The sequence below is a fragment of the Colletotrichum tamarilloi genome, assembly GCF_030869305.1.
Source record: "Colletotrichum tamarilloi strain Tom-12 chromosome Unknown Scaffold_14.1, whole genome shotgun sequence".
In the NCBI taxonomy this organism is placed as follows: domain Eukaryota; kingdom Fungi; phylum Ascomycota; class Sordariomycetes; order Glomerellales; family Glomerellaceae; genus Colletotrichum; species Colletotrichum tamarilloi.
The window spans coordinates 300695-326339 of record NW_026849397.1 but is presented as its reverse complement, the minus strand read 5'-3'; the positions used below and the strand labels follow the sequence as shown (position 1 = coordinate 326339).

The window sequence follows — 25645 nt, the reverse complement described above, 5'->3', positions numbered from 1 at the left end:
GCGACATCTAATGCTTTCAGAAAGACAGGGTGGGCTCATCGAATAGTGGGTGCAATAGAAAAGCCTCCAACAATCATTTACGTACTGTCTGGTTGACGCAGGATATTTGACAAGAGATCGAAACATCATCTGCTTGTCTTGAGAAGGCTCAAGTCTAGGGCACCGTGCTTGTGTTTAATAACCGTTACGAACTCTATAGTGTACACCATCTTGGAATGGCTGGTTGTCAAAAGCAAGCTTACATGACATGTTGCACTTGAGTCTCAGCGTATCATGAAGATTTTCATCATCAGATTTCCTCATTTCTCACAATGCCCTAGATAACTCCCCGCAAGTCAAGAGTGGCAACGAACATCTCCCAATAGGTCAGATATGAAAATGGTATCATTAAAGCACTGCGATAATCACCAACTGTCCTCCTTAAATACAGCCTGACAACCCATTCCTCCAATGAAATCCCTTGCATCCTTCTCAGACTTGAATACGTGTGGATGCGGCTTCTTCTCCCCCTCCGCGTCAACCTCCATCCCCAACACCCCGTTCGGGTCAACCACAACAACACTCCGCTCATCCAGCAGTAACCTCCGAATGTTCTCATGAACGATCCTCTTGGCGATATTATTCAACGAATACGCATCCCGAAACGAGAAAACAACCGCACACGCATTCTCATGCCGTCCCGACCCGGGATCCTCCGGATCCGGCGACCCCAGCTCCCTTGCCAGCGCCCTCGTCAACCTCTCTGACCCAGCAAACCGCACCGCGCCGCGCAGACTGAAAATGACCACCTCCCGCTGACAGTTCGGGTTATGCGGCTCATGCGCTCCCGCAACGAGCGTCGCCACCGAAGTCCTCACCGTCGCGCTGGCAATCTGACTCACGTCCATCATATGCAAGCCCATATCGCGCGAGAGCTGCTCGCACATGGCCACCCCGCGCACACTGTTCCCCCGCTCATCGAGTTTCGGCGAGAAAGAAGCGAGCCCGACCTGCCCCGGCAACGCGCCGATGATCCCGCCCGCGACGCCCGATTTCGCGGGGATCCCGACGTTGGAGACCCAGTCGCCCGCGGCGTCGTACATGCCGCACGTGGTCATCACCGACAACACCTGCCTCACGCTCGTCTGCGGGATGACGGACTCGCCCGTCAGAGGCTGCACCCCGCCGTTGGAGAGCGTGGCGGCCATGACGGCCAGGTCGCGGACGTTGACGCTGATGGAGCACTGCCGGATGTACCCCTTTACGGCCTCGCGCGGGTCGCAGGTGATGATGCCCGCGGCTTTGAGCATGTACCCGATGCCCATGTTGCGGTCCGCGTCTTTGAGTTCCGCCTCGTAGACTTCTTCGTCTACGTGCAGCTGGCGGCCCGCGAGGCGCGAGAGGGCGGAGAGGATGCGTTCTGTGCGCTGTTCCAGCGTCGCGGAGGGGGACACGACGAGGGAGTGCGCCGTGATGGCGCCGGCGTTGATCATGGGGTTCATGGGCCTGTTGGACCCGCGCTCGAGGGAGAGGCGGTTGAAGGCGTCGCCCGAGGGCTCGACGCCGATCTTTTCGAGGACGGCGGGGAGGCCCGCGTCCTCTATGGCGAGAGCGTAGACAAAGGCTTTGGAGATGGACTGGATGGAGAACTCGACGCGGTCGTCGCCTGCCGAGTAGAGGTTCCCGTCTACCATGGCGAGGGCGACGGCCATTTTGGACGTGTCCGCTTTGGCGAGCACGTCAATGTAGCCCGCTGGGGCGCCGGCCTCGTTGGGTCGCGCATTCTCCAGGACGCGGTTGAGGTAATCCGGGATGGGGGATTTCATTTTCGTGTAAGTGGGATGTGAATCGTGAAGCCACGGTGAGAAGGAGAAACTCATCGTGAGTTTCCTCTCAGATTCGAGACAAGTGGGAAAGCGTATATACGTAGTTTGCACTTGGCGCTTACTAACAGCCCGTTTGTGCTGTTTTCAGCAGTTCTGCAGTTTAGCGGAATTCCGCGAGCCCACGCGATGGTACTGGCAAGAACGCCTTTTCTTTTCTTGTCAACGGGAACCGGTTTCGTTCCGTTGGAAAAACTCTCACTACGATGGTATGTTAGATAACTGTCTGTCGGGCTTTCGAATATCCACTACCTGACTCAACGGTGAGGCGAGTGATTGTAAGACCTACAGTTGGGAGTGAAATGTCGAGTAGAATTCGTGAAGCGTACCGGCAGTTGGATGATAATGATGATAATAATTGAAAACAAAGAGCGACTCTGGCCCTTCGAAAATATCCCGGAAGCGCTGAGTCGCCATGAGCTCTTTTGATTATAAAAATTGCCAAATTTGGTAACCCTAAGAGTTCCACCTCGAGATCCGAAGCTGGTCGTAAATACGACAAACGCAAGGTTTTCCTTAGGTAAAAGGACCGGAAAATTTCGCATCTCGAGTTTCAACACCACAACCAAATTCGAATAATAAAAAACATGGCCGACATCGCATGGACCCCAAGAAAAGGCATCTTGGCAAAAAGAGGTTTGGCGAAAGAGTAGCATGCATTTCCGAATCTGCATCGAACCTCGCTAATCGCCGGCTAGGCTCTTCAATCGTGGTGACTTGCATGATCCCCGCATCTCATCGCTGCAAAGGGTCCTCAATATCAATACGTTGTTGGCCCTGCGTCTGGCTGGGTGGTCGACATCTCAGTCAACGTCATCATCGTCGATTGCAGCCTCGCGATACTTGTCATCCAACTTGACCTTCGACTATCAACCTCAAGTGGCATAACCAGAAACCTTATGGCATCTCACCAGACACAACGATGCTAGTTCAGAATTTCTTGATTTCTATTGGCCTCCTAAATCCAGGACCAAGGCCATGCTGTCTAATATCGTACAGAGTATCAGCAGCCTCTAGGTCCAGAAAGTCTGGTAGCTTCCTCCCATGAAAGCTCTACGGGAGACCTCTACCAAGCCTCCCATCCCCCAAGTCACTGCTGCACTCAAAAACCACTTTTTCTTTTTCTTCCCGCCACACCGCCGCCATGCCTGAATAATCACTAGTTTTTAGGGGGAACTACTTGTACAAGATGATGCCGTCGGCCGTGAAACTATAGGACGAGCAGCAGCGTATTGCCGCCCGTATGCTTTGATGCAAAAAGGAAATTGAAAAGCACAAAAGGGAAGAAAGCCATGCTTCCCTCCCATCCCTGTGAACGCCTCTGAAAATACACGATTTTTGGTTCTCCCCCGCCCCCTTTGAGCCTGGAAAATGCTGCAGAGTGTGAATGCTGATAGGAAAAAAACGAAAAATCTGGTTGGATCAATATGATCAAGGCTGTGCTGGAGCAGCCTGGTGGGGGTGTGCCGCAATATTGACCCCGGGACTGATGTACGCTCTGATGGCAATCTCGCCGAATCGCCGGACCACGTTTGTTGTTCCGCCGGTCACTTGAGCCTCATCCTGAATGAACTTGTTCGCTACGAAGAGTCGGTTCTTCGGGTCGGACTCATCCATATGCTGGGGCACATTCCGCTCAAAACCGACTTCCACGCGAGGAGAGAGCTCTCGTGAGATGGCGATGGAGTAGATGAGATCTCGGTTCTCTCTTCCACCGAGCTGCATTCTAAGTTTGCCGAGAACCTCATCACGCTTTGCTGGGTCGTAACAACACAGATACTGTGCAAGGTTATACCAGAACTCAAACTCCTGCTCACGATGAGGCTGGGTGTCAGGAACAGGAGGTGTGAGAGGATTTGAGGACAAGAAGTCGCCGCAGAGGAGGGTCTCCATGACCTTGACTCGGTTGGCTGCTTCTGTCAGGTCATCCGGAGGTGGCAGAACCTTGGCATCGGCGTTGGACGAAGGGGGGGCGCTATTGCATGGCAAGATGGCCAGGGCCCAGATCAACCGAGTCTCGAGAACTCCAGAATGGGTCATCTGGGTGTGGTCATTGGCCGGGACAGACTGAACAATCTTGAGGAACGAGGCAAATTGGCGCAAGAGTTGCTGGCTGTGCTCAAAGGCAAACTTTCCCTGGGCATCCTGCTTCTGGAAGTAGTTTGCCTCGAAGAAGGACTGGAGACCGACAGCATAGACCTCGCGATAGACGTTGATGATCTCGGTGAGTAGCTCGGGAGTGAGTGCAATCTCCTGGGTGGGAGCAGCGGGGCCCAGGAGGCCGATCAGGTCATCGACCTTCATTCTGGTGGCTGTGTAGGTCGTGTTAGTATGAGGGTTTGAGAACGAAGCAACAACGGCTGAAAGAGAACAAGGCATGTACAATGATAGCGGGAGGGTCGCACCTCTGAGATGGTTGTCGAAGCCTGCCCTTTGCTCGCCCGAGAACGACTGAGTCTGAGTAGAATGTAACGTTGCCGGGGCGGGTAGGTTTTGCAGAGCTGGATCTATCGGGGCCGCAAAGTCGTAGGCGGTGGGCTCGGGTTTGATGCCGGACGCAGCAGAATTCAAGGCTGGATCGAGAGGGGCGTGCGAAGATGGAACGGGAGGATTATACGAGCTGGGCAAGACGGCGGGCTGGTTTCCGTAGGGGTTTGATGGAGCTACCGGCACGGGGGCCTGAGGCGCGGCAGGCGTTGAAGGTACAGTCGGGACCGGAGGTGGGACGGATGATGGCACGGACGGGATGGTCGGCGTCGGCACCCGCTGGGCGTTCGGAGCGGGCTGGATTACGGAAGGACCTGGCTGCTGCTTGAAGATGGGGTCGTATCCCAAACACTCTCGCTTCGACTTTTTACAGTTGTTGCAGGAGGGGTGAGCCTCGTCACACTATAAGAGATGGTTAGAATGGCGGCTTTTACTGAGAAAAGAGCTCAACCAACAGTGGCCTCGTGAGCGAGGAATGAGAACGACAACGGGTATGTATGTGTAAGACAACTGGGAATATGAGAGTGGGGAAATGCAACGGGTGAATATGCAGATGCCGTTTGCGGGCGACGATGGTAGGGCTGTGTGTGAGATGTGTGTGTATTGGGGGTGATGATGAGGTAAGGTGAATGAATTGGAGTTGGAGTCGATGAATGTCGCAGATGGGACGAGGCTAGGCCCAGCTCAGGTAGCGGCAGTCGCGACAGATGGGTGAGGGTGGCTGGTGCTTGGAGTTTTTGGAGGCGTGTCCGTCCAGGTTCTCCATGGTGTGGTGGCTTGACGCTTGTCCTGAGGCCTCAACCAAGGCTGGGAGGCTTGGAGGCTTAACTGGAAGGGAAGGAAGGAGGGGAGGGGCTTTTCTCGCCGGGCAGGCGGGCGCGGCGGTCGGTTCTGCAGGAACGGAAGATTGCTCCTCCCTGCGGGCGTGGGCGCGGGCGCGATCCCGGAACGTGGTTCAAAGGCATGGCTCCCGTCCTCGCTTCGCAGTAGCTCCAGACCAAGCGAACATCAAGCGACCGTTTTTTTTTTTGGCGAAACCACGACTCGGTTCGCTTATCGTAAAGTTTGTTTGGTTCTTTGCCATCTTTTGCATTCCCGAGCTTTTCAAAATGTTGCCTTTCATGCGCGCGCTTTCTCGGATGGGGAGTCTCGAGAAAATTTCCCCAATTACCTCTTTGCCTCGACAACGCCCAATTCGTAGCGGGGGTATGGTGATATGAAAAAGACGGAAAAAAGGACAAACAGAGCAGAACTTCACGAGAACCATTACTAACCTTGATACGGCGTTTACGACAAGTTAGGCAACCTGTCTTTGTGCGGCGCTTGATCTCCTAGTAAGAAAAAGAGGTAAACCCCAACCGTCAGCTTTTATCCAAACGAGCCACTGCTACTGCCGGAGCAGCCTTCTTCCGTCTCTTTGCATATCCCTTCAAACATACCTTCTTCGGCCCACCGGGACCGCGCATCAATCTAGGATCGTGCCCGTGGGGGATTTGATACCTCAGGTGGTTGAGATCCTGCGTCATATATGGGTTGCTCTGTACTCCCGGTGGGAGGTAGTATTGCATGCCTTGGTTGGGCGCCATCTGCATCTGCATCGACATCGTCTGAGGAGGCGGCGGCGCACTTTGTTGGTAGTGGTGTTCGAGGCTCTTCATGCTCGGCAGAGAAGGAATCGGCGCGCCAGGACTGGCTCGATATGGGTCCGCCTGGGCTTGCGTCTGCTGAGGGTGGTAGGCATATTGGTTCGGCGGCATAGGACCAGGTGACGGGAAGGCATTGGGGCTCGGGTAGCCTCTCTGGGAGCCATGAGGGTGCTGATTATGCGCCATGCCGGGCGAGTGTGACTCCCTCGCGTCGCCGTTCTGCTGACCGTTCTGCTGAGGAGGGAGAGGCGCAGGAGCTGCCACCGCAGGCGTAGTAGACTCAGTCGCAGTCGAAGTCGCAGTCGCAGTCGCGCTCGTGGTCGTGGTCGAAGGACCAATCGCAGGTGCCGCAGCAGTGCCAGGTACGGACGCGTTCGCAGTCGCGACGGACGGGGTCTCGGTGGAGGGAGTCGGTGTCTCGATGGAGGTCAAGGTCGGTGTCGTGGAGAGAGGAGCAGGAGCAGGAGCAGGAGCAGAAGCGACGGGAAGAAGAGGAGAGGTCGAAGTAGTCGGGGGGAGGATAGAATTAGTAGAGGTTGTCGAGGGATCCGTACTAGGAGCGGCGACGTCGTTGACATCAGGCACAACTGGTACAGGCACAGGCGCAGGCACAGGTACAGGCACGCTGGAGGTGCTGGCACTTGTGCTGCTTGTGCTGATGCTTGTGGTGTCTTCTTGAGCCATTTCGATTTTAATTAGAAATTTTTATGGAGCCACGATTGGACTTGTGAGGTCGACCAGGGGAAGAGGCGTGGATGGAAGGAAGCAGCAGCGTGGATGCGCGACACCCTGGGTGCAGGTTGATCAGGAGCTGTGCCTGGTGCGTGGTCCCTGTTCTCAGCGTCGCGACTCGAGGCGAGATTTTTTTTTCGTGTCCAGTCTTGCTTGTGGCTCGACTGCTGCTGCCACTTGCTGCTGGTCCCGGGACTGACTGGGAGGAGGCGGGAGGGGGTGCGGAGGAGCGGCAGCAGGAGGAGGAAAGGAAGGGTACGCGTAGGGGTGCCTGTGGGTGTGTGCGAAGGAGGAATTCGACTTGGGGTGGGCGCCTTTTCGGACCAGTGTCGTCAAGCAGCAGCACGGAAGGAGGTCTTTTCGGGACCGGGACGAGCAGAGAAAGAGAGGAGAAGGGCGATTGTGGATGGCCAGGAGTTTCTCCTGCAGTTCTGGACCCCCTGTGCTGCTGTGTGTCGAATGTGCAGTGCAGTGTGCAAAGCCAACGTCCACCTCAGTGTGCAGTGCAGAGCAAAGCACAGATTGTCTTGCGCGCAAAGTGGCAGACGACGTTGTTCGGGTGGGTGTTGTGGTGTCGGCCGAGAAGGAAGGCCTGCACTAAGGCAAGGTAGGGAGCGGCGCGCGAAGAGGGAGAATCGAGCAAGCCAGTGGCCCAGCCAGATCTGCACAATTTTCGTGCTTGGGTGCTTGGGTGCGCGGGTACTTGGTGCTGGGAGCAGGACCTGGACCTGGGATTGCTTGGATGCTGGATGCTTGCTTGGATGAAGGGGACTCGTCTTCCCGTTTCTCGGCCCCAACACTAACAGGCTGTTTCCACGCGTGGGCGCAGGACGGAGGGGCCAGGGGGTGGTCGGGGTACGGAGTATATCCGTCGTCGTCTACTCTGGGCTTGAGCCTTGAGCACTCGGTTGTAGTCTGTACGAAGGATCCGTAGGTATGGCAGTCTGCGAGGTGTGACTGGGTGACTGGGTATGGTGGTCTTGATTCCGAATGTACCTGCGCGTACCTTACAGAGAAGGCAAGCCGCAAGCCGCAAGAGGGGTCGGAGTCGGGACGAGGCCAGTCGAGAATAAGATGGTGTCTGGTATTGGTCAGGGAAGACGGCGTATTGGTGGTGCGGGTGGATCTATCAGAAGGAGGCGGTAGAAGAGGCGGATGATGTTAAGGAACGAGACGAGGAGACAGCGCGGGCGACAGGCACAGGCACAGGCATTGGATGCCCATGGGTGAGTTTGAACGAGGGGGTGAATTGTGCTGGCTTTCGTAGTGTATGTACGGAGTATGGAATTTTGGTCACTGGTTGTTGGTGGTGGTGGTCGCGCTGCTAGGTACTCGTTGTGGTGGGTGGTGGGTAGTGCGCGATGTGAAGGTCCTATTCTGTTTTCCCTTCCCTTTCTTCCTTTTCGAGGGTGGGTCAGATATTCGGAAAGTGAAGGCAAAGGCGCAGGCGCAGGTTGACGGGCCGACGAGAAGTCTTGGCCTGGCGGCTGGGACACCCGGTTTGCTGGCCTGTATGTACTGTACGGAGTACTGCGTAAGGTACTCCGTAGTGTAGGAGGATTGGAGTGTTTGGAGCGTTTGCTGCCCAGTCCAGTATCCAGGATGGTGGAGAGTGTTTGGGAGAGAAAGACGCGGGTCAGGGTTGACCGATTGTGTCGCGGTTTGCAGGGGGGCGTTCGAGATCAATTGTGGCCGCCGCCGCCGCACGTTGGCAAAGGCCCAAAGAGAATTAAGAAAAGAGGCGAACGGAGTGACGGGACAAGTGGGCGGGAAAGGCGCGGGATGGGGAGGCAGGATTTGGGATGGAAGGAAGAGGGAAAAAAAAAAAAAGATTTCGGTGGAATGGGCCAAGCTCAAGGTGTGGAAAGGTCAGCGGGAAGGAAGCTAAAACTTACTTACCTTACTGCTCAGCTAAGGTACCTTCCTTGGGTTGCCTATGGGTAGTGCTACCTTCCTCAGTAACCTCGAGGTATGGTGGCCAATCATCAATTGAATTAATTGACTTTTTTTTTTTTTTTTTTTTTTTTTTCCCTCTTGAGATTCTTCCGTCCCTGCACACGTTGCTTCATCTTAGGTAAGACAGGCCACGACTTAGTCGATAGGCAAGCACAGCATGGAACGAGGGTGCTAAGTGAACTTTGCAGAAAGAGGAAAGGACCAGCCGCGCGGAAGGCAAAGTCTAAAGACAAGATGGCGCCAATACGCGCGAAATTCACACCGGTTTCATTTGATCAAATGGCACGGCCGCTGTCCACGTCCATGGCGCCTGCCAACTTTGGTATCTGTTAGGCAAATAAGCACAGTACCTCAGGTAAGGTAAGTAAGGTACGGAGTACTGAGGTACACAGTAATGGAAGGCACAAGCACCGACTGCAACTTCCATCTTAGAACTCGGCCTGCTCCTTCCATCTGTTGATTTTCGTGATTGGCTCGGATTCACGAGAATGGTACGTAACCACGCAGTGCCTTACCGACCTTACCTTACCTGGTAAGGTAGATTGAGGTAACTGACCTCAAAGTCACGTCGAGTATCGACATCTCAAGGATATCTAAGGTAGGTACCTTCAGCCAACTTGCCATTGCCTGCCAACCTGGAAATGGCCGACTTTGACACTGACAGCATCTCGTTTGGGCTCTTTGCAGTTTGCTGCACCACTAGGGGATTTTAGCCCAGTGGAATTCGTCCCGACCTTTCCACTAAAGCGAGCCGCCACCGTTCGTCCCCGCCACTGTTCGTCCCCGTCTCACTCTCGACGCTCCTCATGTACCCCATGTACCTTTTTATGTATCCGAACCTCACCACACTCACCCAAAGCTCACCTCAACTATTAATTACCTCCAGGTTGGATATTATGCTAGGTACCTTACTATCCAGCAACCACTGGGCTGTGGACGTGGAAAACTTCCCGAATCGTCCCTCTACCCGCGACACGCCTCTAGCTTGCTTCCACCATCGATTCAACCGGGCCACTTGCAGCCTTGTTTGGTCCGATGCCCGGGGCATGCCCTGATGCCACGCATACCGAGGTGCGTACGGAGCACGGAGCCATCCTTTTGTTTCCCATCCTCTTCCACATCATGAGATGAGGGGGTACAACATGTCAAAAGACGAACCCCCTCTGTCCCCTTGAATGCTTAAACACTTGAGACTTGTGACCTCCAGGTTGACACAAGTTAGAAAGGCGTAAGAGGTCACCGGTCGAGTCTTTCATAACCTCTAACCTGCCTAGACGCGATCCAGAAGGAAACCACTCATTCTGTGACTCGGAAGAGGGTCTCTCCAACTCCTGTCGGCCCCGTGTTGGCCACCCCCGAGCCTTGAACCCAGGTCGCCCAGCGAGTGACAGGCCCGTTTTCTGTGGCTGGAAGCTCGCTGCAAGGTGAATATCGAACCATCCGCCCAGGGCCGCCCCCCCTCCCCTCCTTCAAACATCCCGGCCTGTCCAATCCCCAGCCGACGGGACAGTCTTAGTCAGATGCCATTCACAATGGAAGGCAGGCAGGTACGAATAAACTATGAGTTTCCGTACCTACCTATCCTCTGTCTTTCTACCTTACCACACACGTGCCGCAGTAGTGTGTACCTACATACCTTACTCCATGAAAAGGTAAGGCAGGTGCGGATACTCCGTACCTTCTTTACGGATACCCACGAATAAGGTACTTTGCACTTCGGTCCGCCTGCACCGAGTTCGCAGGTCCCGTCGCATAGCACAATCAACACTTGTGCAACACTCGTCCATCAGTCACACCGAGCGAGGTTGAAAAAGGCAACATGTTTGATGAAATCTCTCTTTGCAATACGACTATATAATTGCCTTCTATATTCATCAGCAATAATACCCGTTCTAAGAGAAGCAAAAAAAGGACTCCGATGCAGGCACCGCTACCTTAGTGCTGCAATTCCCCCGTCGCACTCGATCAGGTACCAAAAGGAGACTTGCCTTGCCAGCTCCTCCAGCCTCCGAGGTACTTCTGTCAAAAGTCCCACTACCTCCTTCTCCAGCCACTAATGCGCCTGCAGTAGCTCCGTCTCACATGTGCGTTACGTAAAGGGGTACCGTGACCGCATGTCCCACCGGTTGGTCTGGCCGCGTCTCCTCCACGTACTCTCGCAAATCCGATGCAATTTCAACACTCCCAGCCAAGCCACCGTGGCCACCCCCCATGCAGCAAATCGTTGCTCTCGACGCCTCGTACCGCACCTCTTCGCATGAAGTTGCAATTCCACCAAAGCCACACTCGCAGCAGATCATTGAGGCGCTACCTTGAACTGACCTCATCTTCAATTTCAGCCCTGCACTTTCGAACCCTCTTCTGCTCTCTTGGGCCGCAGAATATTGACCGACGACATCATCGTCATATCGTGGACGTCGTCAACTTCATCCAAAAGAACATGGGATGATTTTCGCAATCCCAACTCAGTCCGCCGCAGTCTCCGTCCCTACGGATACATACCACGGAGTCTTACTACGGAGACCCTCTAGTTGAGTCTAGCTTCTGCTGCTCTGCATCGTCATCTTCCAGGCCAAACCCTCCTCAATCTATCCCACTCTATACCATCCCCGGCCCCGGTCTCTCCTGTGCTACCTTGTCCTGTTTGCTCTACTCTCTACTCCCGGTGAGCCCCCCTCCTATCATATCACCTGTTCTTCCCCCCCTTTGTGTTCGTTGACTTTGCAGCTCCCCGTTGGCCCCATGTCCCGCTCACGCGCCCTTGCTCCAAGTAGAGTTCTCGAAGCCCGGTGAACTAGCCCGGCGTCCTATTCGAGTCGAAGCTTCACATTGCCAATATATCCAGTTGCCTCGGCCAGTGCGTACGGCTATTGTCTGCTCGGTGTCAACCAGCCAACATTACTCTCATCACGCGTCCTAGATAGCATAGCACATGCAAAGAACTGGACACCTGTAAAGATCCGCCTAGGACATCTATTGCCTGCAAGCCAGCACCGGCCTTCGCACCGTAGAGCTCCGGAGCACATGTCAAAGCACTAATAGGAGTTGTTGCGCCGCGAGCATGACAAGTCCCAATAAGAAGACCGGCCGGGGAGATTATCCCGTCAATCGATGCCCGTCAATCCCCGTGGGATCTGCTTCACCGTCATCTCAGTGATGGCCCTTTCGTCTCTATCCGCAAGACCGCCGCCAGCCACGACTACTCCGTCAGGTAGTCAACAACGACTAACAACCAATATCCGTACGGCTGGCTTATTCCGCCATCCCGTCACTGCAAACAAGCACTTCGTTCATCCCGCCTTCTGTCTTGCCCGTCTAGCATGACCCATGCTCGCATCCACACTCGACCAGCATCTCCTTTTTCAGCCTCCATCTCGTACCCAATAATGGGGGTTTCCAACACTCATCTCTAATCGTCCGTGCTTCTTCATGCGTCGCCCCAGCGTCGAGAGAACTATTGAATTCCCAAGCTGTTCTTTGGGGAATCGAGCATGTACGCAATGCTTCGTCAATCTCATTCGCAATCTCTGGCCACGCAGCTTGCTCCGTCTCTTACCCAAAAATCATCAAAATATCCATGGCTCTTAACGTCCCCACGGTGGTATCGATATAGCACAGCCGACATCCCATGCCTGCACCATGTCGCGTCGCGTCGCTTCGTTAATCGCCCACCGTTGCAACCGCCCTTTTTACCTTTTTGTTTCCCCGCATATCTGGAGCTTCTACGCACTTCCCTCACGAGGTTAGTGCAGACCTTCCGAGGTCATTAGTGCCAGCCGAACCGGGTGCTTCCCCCGCCCGTATCGGAGGCCTGGCGACACCATCACCATGTCCGCCCTTTTTTATCTTGAGGCAATTCCTCAGTCTTCTAATCGACATTATGACTGTCTGTACATATCGCATTCGGAGTGACTTCCATTTCCGCAAAAAAGGCCCGATCGCCAGAAAGGCGTTACACGACATTGTGTAACCCCCTTTCTCCTATCCGTACCTATGATGAGCCGTCAGAACTTCATACACAGGTGGACTTTGCGAGGAATTACCACGTTACCGTTGCGCCGTGACCCCAGCGTTTTGTGCCTGAAGATCCTTTCCGTCTTTGCTTGCCCAAATGCCGATAACCTTGTCTTCTGGCCCCTCTGCGTGCTGTATCCCTCAGAGGCTCAATCTACAAATGCCTGGACCGCCTATACTGAAGTCGGCTAAGTATGACATCAAGTCCGAGACGATCTCTGGCTGCGCAACACGGCAGTCTTGTCAATATCTCTGCTACTTCCGGCTTTTCCGAGCGTGCATGTTCGTGAGACTTGGAGAGCTTTCGATCCCCAGGTATCATTGTCTGCCCTCCGAATCAAGCAAAACTCGACACCCCCCTCCCAATCCTGATGAACACAAAGTTGTAAATGCAAGCAGCTGTAAGGTATTTAAGGCTTGGCTTCTGCGTTTGTGAGATAGTGATAGCTCACCAGTTGTATCCTTCTCCCGGGCGGTTTGGAAACATACAAGCTGGAGTAGCCTAGGGTGTCTGCAGCTTGCCACCACGCCGAGCACTTTCACACTCCACCTTCTAAGTCACAACGAAAGTGTCTAAGTACAGATAGCATTTGTAGATAGCAGTCATTTTCCGGGAGGTATTCTCCATAGTATACTTGTTTGCTGATGGACTTTGCTCAAGATTAAAATGTCTTTTGGGACTTCTGGTTTTAGATCTCGCCGAGTGGAATGACTTGCGACATGAAGGCTGGTCACATTGTTAAGCATAGAGAATGGACCAATGTTACTTGTCATTGATGGAATCTTGGGATGTTGACAGGTAAGTTGGTACTTATACTCCCACCCTTTGATGAGAAATCGCAAGCGGTCTTCGGCTTTGATAGTAACAAGGCAGAGGACAAGTATACATAATAATGATAGAGGTACCAAAAGGCCGTGGAGATCGTTGTTCGTGTTCGTTTCCAACGGACGAGGAGCATGAACTTTCTTTAGAAACCTCATTACGTGGTGACTCTAGAGTAGATATCGTTAACACCGTCTAGATCATCTAGTACTCACTCAGGTTGTCAGTTCCTATGCCTCATCATCGTCTGGCAGGTATCCGTTATGGTATAGTTCTTCCTCCATGGACTCTGCGAGATGGAACTCTCGTTGTATTGGACCAGCGCTTAGGCACATTGAAGCTCGAAAATGGTACCAAGTTGATTCCATTATCTGCTCCGCCGACCCAGCTCTCATTAAGCCACTCAAGGCGCTAGTAAGATCGCTGGGCCTGAAAGTCTTCTACGTGTCCATCATGAGAGTGCCCTTATATATTGTTACAGCCATCCGTGGAGAGTACCGTAAAAGCTGGACGGAAAGTACTGCCGCACGCTGCAGGAATGAATCAAAAGATCCAGTTTACGTTGGCTTCGTTCATGCGCCCTGAGACTAATGTCCATTCTCTCAGCTGAGGAGCGTGGGGGAGTTGAATTATTCGCTCATCGAGCTCAAGACAAGAAATTGCGACACGAACAAGATCAAAGAATCTGTAAAGCAGCTGGGAAGGTGAATGAGCAGCCATCGAGTTGGCCCACTTTGACTTTATTCAAGCACTACGCCCAATTGTCATAGTCCGGCAGACCCTCGTCAAAGTATACCTCCTCGACGCGGTTGAAGCCTACCTCCGGAGCGTCGTACGGCCACGGCTCTCCATTCCCGCTGGCGAAGAGGGCGAACATGGAGCCCTCGAAGTTGGGATACCCAGGGTTCGAGCTCATCTGCTTGGAGTTGAATGTCTTCAACCATGTGGGCGAAGACGCGTTGCTGCGAGAGTAGCCGAGGGAGTATTCCAAAGGCGAGGCGCGGATGTGAAGTGTTAGATCTGCGGAGATCGTTGGCTCGTTAAGGGGATATTCAGTTGACTAGAGGTGAGGTACGAAGATCAGTACGTGGTTAACAACTTGAAAATGCGGAGAACCTACATTGGGTCGAGTTGTCGGACCGGTGGAAGTCGGTAAGAGATCGACGTACAAACATAGCCCCGTCGTATTCCAGCATCCTCTTACCCCAATATCTTGGTGATTGACTTCACTCAGGTACGACGCGATGCCAACCGACTGCCTCGGCCCCAGCCCAGCCGACGTCGACGACAGTCTAGCTGAGAAAGTCATGTTCAACGACGTCTGCTTTCGAAGCACAGCAGCAGCCGTATCCCGGTCCCCGAGCGTGAAGACATTGGGATTGAACACGATCCCCGAGTCGCTGGCAACCACTCTCTTCCCGAACCCACCCGTCGCCGCCGCACCCTTGAGCCTGAAGTTCTCCGTGTACGGCGTCCGCTGCTGGTACCAGCTGATGCCCAACTCAGGGCCAGTAAACTCATCAACCCATTTCGCCTTGGGATACTCCTGATCTGGTCCGTCGACGCTCTCGCTCAATAACAGAGGCTTCCCTCCATTCATCGTCGGCCACCCGTCCTCCCAGTCAACCTTTACCAGAAATGCCTCGCGACCGAGAGGCGAGGCACCCTTTACGTTCCGTCTTGCTAACAGGGAGGCGTACCACTCTCCGTCAGGTGTATCAGTGAACGTTGCGTGGCCAGTCGACTGCACCGTGAGCTTCGGATCGGCGCCATTGTAGATGAGCGGGTTCGTCGGGGAAGATTCCCACGGGCCCTGGGGTGACTTTGAGCGGCCTATCGTCGCGCGGTGGCCTGTACTCGTGCCGCCTTCCGCTAGGAGGAGGTAGTACCACTCCCCGCGCTTGAACATCTTGGGACCCTCTGGTCTGGAGCTGGGCAGTTGCGGAAGTGTTCCGTTCCAGATATTACGGTAGGGACCGATGCATTTTCCTGTGCTGAGATCAATTTCGCATTGCGTTATGCCCCATAGCCGGTCATAGTTATTATTAGGCCCCATGAGGTTGAGGTGAGACTTCCCCGTAGCCGGGTCGTGAAACAGATCCGGATCGATGCCGTAAGGCTCCGCCCATGTCAGAGGGGACCAAGTGACGAGGTCCGGGGAGGAGATGTACCATATCCGCGGCCAGGAGCGGGAGTCCGGGTCGGAGCCCCATCGCGTCATGGAGGTGATGTAGAAGAGGCCGTTGTGGTGGGAGAAGGAGGGGGCCCAGACGCCCTCGCCGGCGGAGACGCCATAGAGGGCGAGGACGGAGGGGTCTTGGAGGGCGTGGGATACGAGGTCCCAATTTGTGAGGTCTGTGGACTTGTAGATTGGGATGCCGGGATAGTAGGTGAAGGAGGAGACTGCCATGTAGTAGGTGTCTCCGACGCGGAGAATGGCTGGGTCGGGGTTCCATCTGGGGAGGTGTTAGTGAGGTTAATTTGAGGTGATTGGAGAGGATGGTGAGCTTGACCCTGGGAGAATTGGGTTCTTGATGGCTGATACGACAGCTGCTAATAGCAGCGTCGCTCTTGCGAGGAGCTTCATCGCGTCAAGTTAGAGATGTAGCTTTGCTACTTCGAACTTGTAGCCAACCTCACAGAGGCTTACATGTCTGTAAACGGAGCTCGGCCTCTCTTATACAAGCGACCGACGAGGAGTGCAAATTTCCAGCTCTAATAAGTCAGAACACCCCTGTAGACAAGCGTCCTAGCTTCCGCCCGGCCTTCGGGCCTGTCCGGGCGAACCCCCGATGCGCGCGGTGATGGGTCCGCGACGCGGGGTATATCATCGCGGGGGAAAATTGGCCGGGTAAAGACAGATTTGCAGGCGCTTTCCGATCCGTGAGCAGATCCCACCTTGAATTGAGCTGCGAATGCACTGCTAGTCACGTCATGAGCATCAAAGTGATAGGCGGAAATGTGTTATACCGTTGCTCTGTACTGCAGCCTCTATCTCAATGTCCTTGGCATCGCTCTTGCTTTACGATGCTCGCTGGGCTAAGCCTTATCATTTTTGGTTTGACCCGGTCGGACTTTCCATAACACCAACATCGATCTCAGCTCAGAATAAGATATGCTGGGTACTTTGAAGAACTGATTAATTCGTGGGCCTACCAGCCACCCGGATCTTGGACCTTTGAACAGTGCATTTTCCGTCTTTCAGACCAGTGAAACTTAAAGTCAACATCAACCCATCTCACCCGTAAGCGTAGAGCGCTCAAAACACGAATTCGATGTCTTTTTTGGCTTCCATTATCATTCGCATAGCCTTGCTACATGGATCTTAGTGTAGTGCGACCTCTATCATAGTTTCCATCATGCGCAGACGGTCGCCTATGTCCAGGCCTACGTAGAGTCCAACACGACGGTATGTCCCATCTTGCGCCCTTCCAAGAATCAAACCTTGTGAGTTTTTGCCTAGAAGCTGGTCGTGATGATCTAGCGGAATGTTATCTTCTATGACATAACCAAGTATATGGAAACAAATGAACTCTGAAGGCAAGTCTTTCAACGAATGCAACTCTGCTCCAGAGTCGAAGCGCATTTGGATATGCCAAGGCGTAACAACTTCGTTCATACGGCTAAAAGCCTTGCCTCGTAAGGTGATGCATCCTGATACGACACCTCCGTATGGTGCGACGTCGATGACAGGCTCCACTGAGACAGCGACCACTTCCGGCAATGGCGAGAGACCTATGCCGTTCGCCCGCGATGTAATTGCTAGCTTCTTATAGTCAACAATGCCTTCGCTATCTAAAAGCGAGGGCATTTTCTTTTCCTGTTGAGATTGTGTATGTGTACACGAGTCAAGGTGGCTTAAGTCAGGCAAGTGCCAGACGACGGCTCCTGGAAAGCTCGCCCAGGACCAAGACGGCGCTATGTAGGAGGAAGACAGCTGCGGAGTGAGGGGCTTCTTTGGCATCCATAAGAGTTGCAGTGGGAGGAGAGGCGTATTCCATAGCCCCGCAACGTATGGAGGTGTGTCGATATCACCCGACGGGTTGACCAAGTTTCCAAGTGTTTGGGCAACTCCTGAGATGGCCAACAGCCGGTCTCCGGGAACGGAAAGTGTCCGCTGCGAGAACTCTTCCACAACCTTGGACCATAGCTGGAAGGTTGCTTCGAGAGGTGGATAAAGAATAGCATGAAGATCCGGGATTAGATGCTCGGGGTTTCTTGGGTTACAGCCATAGCTTTTGTGTGGGCGATCCTATCCCTGTATCCCACCCAGTGGCGGGTCTTGAACATATTATCCCGGAGTGATGCAGCACCTGAGCTTGGACCGAATCTAGTGGTCATACAAGCCCAGGATATCCGGCGAGTGCCAAAGGAGACCAACCTAGTGGCCAACAGAGACTCTTGCAATGTCCAAGCCCGGGTATCGATATGGTCAATCTCGTCTCGCGCCTCACCACGGAAGAGCTTGAAGCGTCTTTTGGATGAGTTATCACGGCGAGGGTCACCGGAAAAAGGGAAGTAGAATCCTACATAACCATCCGGTCCTGTCGTGTTAGGCGGGCTGAGGAATCCTTCAGCACAACTTTTCGCTACTGCCGCGGAAATTGTGATTATAGAGTTGGCGTAGTAATGAGCCATGTCACCGACCTCTCTGGCTAAAAGAGCAGGATCGTTTTGAACAATGCAGAGGCTATCAACCCAGAGGAGTTTTACACCCAATTGTCGGGTGACATGAATCGCGTCTTGTATAGTTTTGGGCAGGTTTCTGACTTCTATTCCTGTCTGATGTCGAGCCAAGTTGACTGTAGTGGTCTTGATGGTCTGGTCCAGGCCCCAGCAGTAGGAGAGAGCAACGTATGGGTCAACTCTTGTGCTATGGGCTTGTCTAATACGGACAGTTCTCTCGTCCCCGGAGGACAGTTCGATGAACCGCAGAGGCCGAGTACCTGTTCCTTGTCGACAAGACGGGTGTGATTCAAGGCATACCTGGAGTCGACGACGAATTTGAGCGATGCCGCTCTCTGAAAAAGTACCGCCATCTATGGTTTGCCCTACGGCATCATCCGCGGAGGGGTCATCTGTACAGCCTCAGCAAGATATACTAATAATGAGCGCTACCGCCAATAAAAACTCAACCTACACGCGTCAGACTCAATGTCAAAAGTACCCCCTGTTGGACTCCAAGAGTAGTCGCTCGTCGACAGAAGAATCGAGCATTTAGTAGCGTCGGAGATGATTCCATTGACAGATTCAATCACCAAGCATATCCTTGTCCGCAAGAGTTGCTCAGGCGGTGTCCTAGACTTCTCGATCTGTCCCCATATCCAGATGAAGAATGGACATCCTTCAGCGTTAGCAGCGGCAACCTGCCGCATGTTATGAGGCAAAAGGTTTCTCCACCTAAGGCTCCCTCGTTGGCGTGTCTTCAGTGGGTCGCTATGTAGCGACACCCATCTATTGATTCTCTCGGGGGCAACGCTTGATGTTGATATAAGAGCTGAAGCACAATGATGACACGTGTGACCCGCGGTCGAGAACGCGGGAAATTCGGCAGGTTGTAAAGATTCGCTGCGCCACGGGTGGGGAAAGTGTCGTTCGGCGTAGAATCTATCCATTTCCCTGTCCGATTTGGTTGGATAATATCCTACTTCAGAGTATTCCAGGCAATGTTTTTGAAGAAAAGGAATTTATATCGGGCTCGATTGCGAGATTACTGAAATTCCTAGACTCTACCGGAATTTGAACAGCAGCCGGAAGAAATCTTTCAGGCGCAGCTATGGGTGTTTGGTTGAAATGAGGCTGAATGTCCTTAGTCGGAGGCCGCCTAGCACGTGATCTTTATGTGACCTCTACTTCAAGCGTTCGCGAACATCATGAGTAACATACTATCGACTGAAATTTCTGGCTTTCATTGTGAGGAGTTGTGTAAAGATAGCTTCGATACCAGTTATCGTATTTCCTTCTCCTTGATCACCTCAATGTAATGCTGTGTAACTACAGAAGTGATAGTAAACGCATGAAAATGTCACCGTACGAATTATACGTTAGTCTCTCTAGGTTAAAACAAAATTAAGCTGCAGCTTGTCTAAAATAATTCACTCCTAATTTGCTGGTGTAATTGACTTACACTGACGATAACAATTGGTGATTCCGCGAGGATGTCGGTCTATCGCAGGTTTTGCCAAGTTGGGCGACCTTCTGAGCTTGCATTGTGAGCAATCAAAAACCACCGTTGTACTATAACATTGATTTACCATGAATTCATTCATTCATTCATTGTGTTTCTTGTGATTCCCTTAGAGTGCGGGTTGCCACAATATCCTACTTCGTCCATTACAAGCAGGCACCTGGGACGACATTCAGAAAACGGTGTCTCTGTTCGCAAACCCTCCACAAAGAAGCGATATAGATAGCTTCACCGAGGACAAGGAATTCAATTGAACTTGTAGAACGGAAGACATCATGCCATATGTTAGTCTTTGACCTTGAGCACCATAGTCCCTGGACCCTGAATGACTTCATTGTGCCCCCACTTGGGTTGGCTAAACTCTATTCTAAGCCGTGAGTGATGGTAACGTCAAGACATCGGGATCTGGGATTCAAGGCATTCTGTTGTAAACGATTGAACCAAAATAGAGGCTATGTTGTGGTTTAATGAATTACTTGAATGTCTTACTTTACAACATCAGACATCACTTGGCAGTCAAGCAACAGGCATTAGTGCCCGAATGCGAAGCGAGGGCCGCCAGTACCCGCCGGCGCCCGATGCGGTGTTAGTGTCTCAGTGTTTGTCAGGCCGATAAGGCGCTCCGGGCGCCGTCGCAGGTGCCCACCGCCTCCTCAGTGACATCGTCGGAGCTCCCCGCGACTCCTATTAGATAAGTGCGGAGTCGCCCTGCTTGTCCTTTGTCGTCGTGCATACATCGCTCAAGAAGGGTTTCTCAACACTTTCATACTAATTCTCACATTTAACTTATTCAGATTGATCACAATGGATTCCGAAGTCAAGTACCTTCTCTCCCTGCGCGCCATCCGGGAGCGCGCGAAGATCGTTGGGGATGTCGCCAAAGCTGGGAACTTGAGCCACTTTGAAGTTCATGAAGATAAGCTGGATGAGGTGGTCGATTTCGTGGCTTCAGTTATCAAGGTCGGGACTGATTCTTCATTCACTTCGAAACCTCGTACGGCAAGCCTAACATGAGCTCTTTAGCGCGACTACGGCCCGGACAAGTTCCATACAATCCCTCCTCATGGGCGTTGGCAACACTTTGAAGTCGGCAATGTGCCCCGCGTTACCAACATTATAGAAGAGTGGAAAGCAAGTGGAAGCGACGAGACCGAGGTCACTCGTCGTCTCATCGACCTATTTTTTGTGTCCGTGCTTTTGGATGCCGGGGCAGGTGATCATTGGCGATACAAGGAGCCCAAGACCGACCAGATTTATGAGCGCAGCGAGGGCATCGCCGTGGCTAGTCTCCACATGTTCAACGCCTTGGCCTACACAACATCAACAGACAAGGCCAACCCTATAGTCGATGGTAATCATTGCAACTCTTAATTCAATATTGAAGACATGTGCTAACCACTATGACTCACAGGAAAGGGCCTGGAGCGCTTGGAGACAAGTGCACTAGCAGAGGGTTTCCAGGTTTCAGACAGCAACCCCATGCTGGGAGTTGACTCTCGCGCCGGTCTCCTTCGCAGCCTGGGAGAGTCACTTTTGGCCCATCCCGAAGTATTTGGAGCTGAAGGCCGCCCAGGCAACCTTGTCGGTGCGTTAGATGCTGCTGCCCCTGAAATACTTTCTGCGTGCTAACGACGAGTAGACTATCTGGTGAAGTCTGCCAAAGGGTCCTCCAAGATTGATGTGCTCTATCTCTGGGACATTCTCCAGACTCTTTTGATTCCTGCTTGGCCCAAGGATCGCACAACTATTGGCGGAACACCCATCGGCGATGCCTGGCCGTTGAGTACTTTACGCAAGGGAGCAAAGGCCGGCAGTTCCGACTCCCCTGCGGCAGGCATTCAACCTTTCCACAAACTGACACAGTGGCTCACCTACTCCCTCATGGTTCCATTCCAACGGGTACTCGGTCTGGAGTGGGTCAATGCTAGCTCTCTCACGGCCTTGCCGGAGTACCGCAACGGCGGCCTGTTCGTCGATATGGGTGTTTTGGCCCTGAAGAAGGAGACACTGGACCGAGGCTTGAAAGCATCGGGTAGCGAGCTGCCAATGTTCGAGGCTGGTGACGATGTCATCGTGGAATGGAGGGCAATGACGTTGGTGCTGATCGATAGCCTCTATGGCAAGATTCAATCTCGCATGGGAGAGGGTGTCGAGCTGAGCATGGCACAGCTGCTCGAGGCAGGGACGTGGAAATCTGGGCGGGAGACGGCAGCAAAGTTCCGGCCGCAGACCAAGTCAAGCCCAATTCTCATCAAGAGCGATGGCACTGTATTCTAGAGCTGCATGGGACAATGGTCCATCAAGGAAGGGCGGTCTACTAAAAAAAGAGGGAGCTACATCCAAGCTTGCTTAGTCTGGTAGAGAGACTAGTCGAACCCGCATACCCGTGATTCCAATTGCCGGAACATGCTTTCTTCTTCAATGCTAGTAGAAGGGGAGTGATTGGTCCTCGACGTGGACAAAGGAGGGGAAACCGGAAACCTGTGGCTTGTTTAGATTTGAAGATCGTCACCGTGGCGCGCACCGTCTCCAATAACCGTGGCGCTCCAATCCCCCAGATGGCTCAGCTTGGCTTCGTACCTTAGGCACGGTAGGCCAGCAACCATAATAATATGATGCTACTGGACGCTTCTGATTATCCTTTGGGCATGCACCTTTTCCGTGATGCATCTTCTCTTCTGCTCGCCACTCTCGTACATGAGATCAAATTCCGTCCCAGCATGATACTGCCTATTCACGACCTTGTCTACTCATTACACGCGACAAATGCGGGGGACTTTGGATACCAGCCAACCTATGATGTTCCGTGTATCAGGGACGGCATCCGAGGAATCGGCTGCGGACTCGACAATCTGCACTGTCCATGTGACACAGACGGACAGGAGGCCATGACATTGGTCCTGATATCATGTCTGGCTACACGCACGCCAGTAAACATGCCGAGTAAGTCTAACAACCAATTGGCATTTTTCTACACCATCTGACAACTTAATCTCAATAGGAGCTCGAGATGCTGTATCGTCAGCCTGTGCACATGTAGCCAAGAGGAAAGGTCCAACCACTGGGCCCTTGTCTACCTCCAGCATACCAAGAACCGTTGAAGTTGCCGTCGAGCAGCATGTATCGGCAAGAAACGCTTCTGTGAGCCAGCAAGATCAACTTGGTGATACAGTATCAACGAAGAGCGGGATGTCGACTGGAGCTATAACAGGCATCGCCGTCGCAGTGGTTGCGGCCGTCCTCCTGATACTTGCCTTGGTATACTTGGGACGCAAAAAGAGGAGGACCATTTTTGAAGAGGCTGGGTACGGCGGCGGGACAGCAACTGAGTTAAACGGGAAACGCAGTCCTATGCATGGGACAGGCACAGAAAGGACCATATCTCGAGAAGCACCATCGTCCGCTTACTAGCTCAAGAAATTTTGTCATGGGGTCGCTCAAAAGGACATCCAGGACTGAAGGGCGTCTTAGTATATTGATGGGCCGGTTCCTCCACTTATGTCAATGTTGATACGGGCGACTAGCAAAGGAATGAAGGCGCAATCGGTCCTGGAATCTTAAAACAGACCTGAGGACAAAGCAGATAATCAAATAATATTCAATGAGCAGCTAAACTGCCAATCAGCACTCTGCCTTGCAGCTTTGATATAGGGGCTTAACTTGAGTCCAGTCAACCAAAACATAGACCGACAGCCTGACAGAAAAGCCGGATTATTGATTTCTGTTAACAAGACATAGTTTTGAGCAAATTCTTTGGGAAATTATACGACGTAGCAACCTATAAGCTACAGGTCACGGACAAGACAGGAGACGTTAGAGCGCATTTCCAAAAATGATGCTATGACCGTGGCAGGGCTCGAACCTGCGACCTTCTCGGGATCAAGTGCACATACTTGTGAACGAGAAATCATAATCCACTAGAACACACAGCCGAATGGCGATGGTGGGTATACGGCCGTTCTGGGTCTAAGAAGCTGCAGGTCTCCGAAGTGGATAACTACTCGTGATCCGTTTTGGTGTTACAACCAAAAGAGAGGTTTATCATCGTCTACTTAACAAATAGAATGTGGGAAGAGGTTGAGAATACGTTGTATCGGACGCCAGAACTCTTGATGTTTGCTGGAGCGAGATGTGTGCCATTACGCACCATGCGTTATGTTACTCATGTACTTGTGACAACCTCATAAGTTGATTTTGTAGCTTCGAGAAATCGTTTGGTCCGACAAGTAATTCCATATGCGCGTGTTGAAAAAGAAGAGGATAGGAAATGTGAACTGCATAATCCGTAGCGTGTGTGACAAAGTAGTCATCAAGGGCTTCCCTGATTAACCAGGTATATTCTGATCCAAGTGACATATTCGTCTTTAAGACATATCAGTCTGTGCAAGGCAGAAGAAACTTACAAAGTGCAGTAGAAGTTTAGCGCAACATTGAGTTAAAGGAATTAGAGATAGAGAGTTACAGGCTCCAATCAAACTCAGGGCTTTCAGAGAGAGAATCCACTCGGGGCCAGGCTCCAGGTATTGAGATCAGATATGAGTGGTTACAACCAATGCGAAAGACGTGACATCTCCCCATGCGATGTTGGCAGATTAATAAACCAAACAGCCGATAAAGAAAAGCTATGATACCATTCTCGGCAATATTTCTGCCGATCAAGACGCTTCCGTGTAAGCTACTATTATTCAAAGTCCTTAAGTCGAGGATTTCTCTTTCCTAGATCAATCCGCATATATAGCTCGTTTACATCAATACGACTTGCAGCGTGCAACGATTTGTTATTGTCAACTCTTTATGTGCCCAAGAGCTCTGATAGAGCCAAGCACAGGATGTTACCGTCTTGGAGCATCAAAGCTCATATGCCAAACTCGACGACATGAGTCAGAGAACCACATCAGAGAACGCTGACGAGATTTTGTCCAGTTAATTGACTGCACAATATAATTCTCCAGTAATACTAAGCTAATATAGTCGGAAACGGATGTATCAATTTGACTTTCAGCCCTGTAGACCGCCAAGTACACAAAAAGCCGGATGAAGCCAGTTTATGTTTATCCTTCCCACCTTTAATCGAGCGCTTTCGCGACTTTTGATTAGAGGGGGCAGATAGCCTCAGCGCACAGATCCGAGACCCCCATAGAAATTGCGGAACCCAGCAATCCTCATATTCATAAATCAGACTGGTTATTAGTTCGGTCTCGGCTTTCTCTCAGGGAATCCGCGTATGACACGGGCCCGCGACAACGTCTTGAAGTCCGCTCCCCGTACATTTCCACTTACGAGCAAATTTCGTATATGAGTGGTTTTGATTGAATGAAAGAAGTTATTCTTTTACGTACAATAAGTTTTGGACTAGGATACTGTATCATGCAATCTTATATAGGTTGATATAGAATAGCAAACCTTCGCAAAAGTTAGCCAACCTTTTTCCTCTTCAACTCAAACTACACGTCATTCATTAAGCTTTCACCATGTTTCCATCCTTGATTTCTTCTATAGCTGTTCTTGGCACCGCCATTTTGACGGCTCACGCCGCTCCGATGCCGGCATCGTGTCGTGCGACATCAAGTACTCTGGCCGGCATGGGCATGTGCTTCGAGCCCTCTGTGGGGTGCAACCCAGGCCAGAGGTTCGGAGAGTACATTGCGAGGAACATCCGGCACGAAAAGGGCATCTGCACGACGACAGTTGAGGTGAGTTGACTTTTAGACTTGGTATCGGATAGAATGCTAAGTCGTGGGATAGTTCACTTGCTGTACAAAGTGAGGTGTTCGCCAGGAGGATGACAGTACTGCTTGATGCAAGTATAATCTCTAGGGAAATCATGTACTGGTACGAGAGACCATTCAAGTGATACGGATGTACACACATTTGCTTGGGAATTCATTGAGGATGAATCAATTTCATCTCACTTTAAGTTACTACTTGACATCATCAC

At 52.3% G+C, this 25645-nt stretch overlaps 9 protein-coding genes across 9 annotated transcripts; 4 read left to right on the top strand and 5 right to left on the bottom strand.

Annotated features, from left to right (window-relative positions):
• Positions 1-404: 404 nt before the first annotated feature.
• CTAM01_05509 (glutaminase) lies at positions 405-1805 on the bottom strand (the record flags this gene model as incomplete). The annotated part of the gene is made up of 1 exon (XM_060521539.1): positions 405-1805. One exon carries the CDS (start codon positions 1803-1805, stop codon positions 405-407), a length of 1401 nt encoding a protein of 466 aa, XP_060383753.1.
• Positions 1806-3293: 1488 nt separating this feature from the next.
• CTAM01_05508 (uncharacterized protein) lies at positions 3294-6679 on the bottom strand (the record flags this gene model as incomplete). Its single annotated transcript, XM_060521538.1, has 3 exons — positions 3294-4174; positions 4268-4751; positions 5789-6679. 3 exons carry the CDS (start codon positions 6677-6679, stop codon positions 3294-3296), a joined length of 2256 nt encoding a protein of 751 aa, XP_060383752.1.
• A 645-nt stretch (positions 6680-7324) lies between these two features.
• Positions 7325-7940, bottom strand: CTAM01_05507 (uncharacterized protein; the record flags this gene model as incomplete). Its single annotated transcript, XM_060521537.1, has 3 exons — positions 7325-7684; positions 7739-7853; positions 7903-7940. The coding sequence occupies 3 exons, from the start codon at positions 7938-7940 to the stop codon at positions 7325-7327; spliced, it is 513 nt and encodes a 170-aa protein (XP_060383751.1).
• A 57-nt stretch (positions 7941-7997) lies between these two features.
• Positions 7998-8282, top strand: CTAM01_05506 (uncharacterized protein; the record flags this gene model as incomplete). Its single annotated transcript, XM_060521536.1, has 1 exon — positions 7998-8282. The coding sequence occupies one exon, from the start codon at positions 7998-8000 to the stop codon at positions 8280-8282; it is 285 nt and encodes a 94-aa protein (XP_060383750.1).
• Positions 8283-14271: 5989 nt separating this feature from the next.
• On the bottom strand, positions 14272-16107 carry CTAM01_05505 (beta-xylosidase; the record flags this gene model as incomplete). Its single annotated transcript, XM_060521535.1, has 3 exons — positions 14272-14580; positions 14641-15976; positions 16034-16107. The coding sequence occupies 3 exons, from the start codon at positions 16105-16107 to the stop codon at positions 14272-14274; spliced, it is 1719 nt and encodes a 572-aa protein (XP_060383749.1).
• Positions 16108-17720: 1613 nt separating this feature from the next.
• Positions 17721-18557, bottom strand: CTAM01_05504 (HET domain-containing protein; the record flags this gene model as incomplete). Its single annotated transcript, XM_060521534.1, has 1 exon — positions 17721-18557. A coding segment is annotated over one exon (837 nt), but the record flags the coding sequence as incomplete, so codon positions are not given.
• Positions 18558-20511: 1954 nt separating this feature from the next.
• Positions 20512-21984, top strand: CTAM01_05503 (urg3; the record flags this gene model as incomplete). The annotated part of the gene is made up of 4 exons (XM_060521533.1): positions 20512-20667; positions 20731-21058; positions 21119-21292; positions 21347-21984. 4 exons carry the CDS (start codon positions 20512-20514, stop codon positions 21982-21984), a joined length of 1296 nt encoding a protein of 431 aa, XP_060383747.1.
• A 335-nt stretch (positions 21985-22319) lies between these two features.
• Positions 22320-23118, top strand: CTAM01_05502 (uncharacterized protein; the record flags this gene model as incomplete). Its single annotated transcript, XM_060521532.1, has 2 exons — positions 22320-22650; positions 22709-23118. 2 exons carry the CDS (start codon positions 22320-22322, stop codon positions 23116-23118), a joined length of 741 nt encoding a protein of 246 aa, XP_060383746.1.
• A 2060-nt stretch (positions 23119-25178) lies between these two features.
• Positions 25179-25473, top strand: CTAM01_05501 (uncharacterized protein; the record flags this gene model as incomplete). Its single annotated transcript, XM_060521531.1, has 2 exons — positions 25179-25400; positions 25453-25473. The coding sequence occupies 2 exons, from the start codon at positions 25179-25181 to the stop codon at positions 25471-25473; spliced, it is 243 nt and encodes an 80-aa protein (XP_060383745.1).
• Positions 25474-25645: the final 172 nt, after the last annotated feature.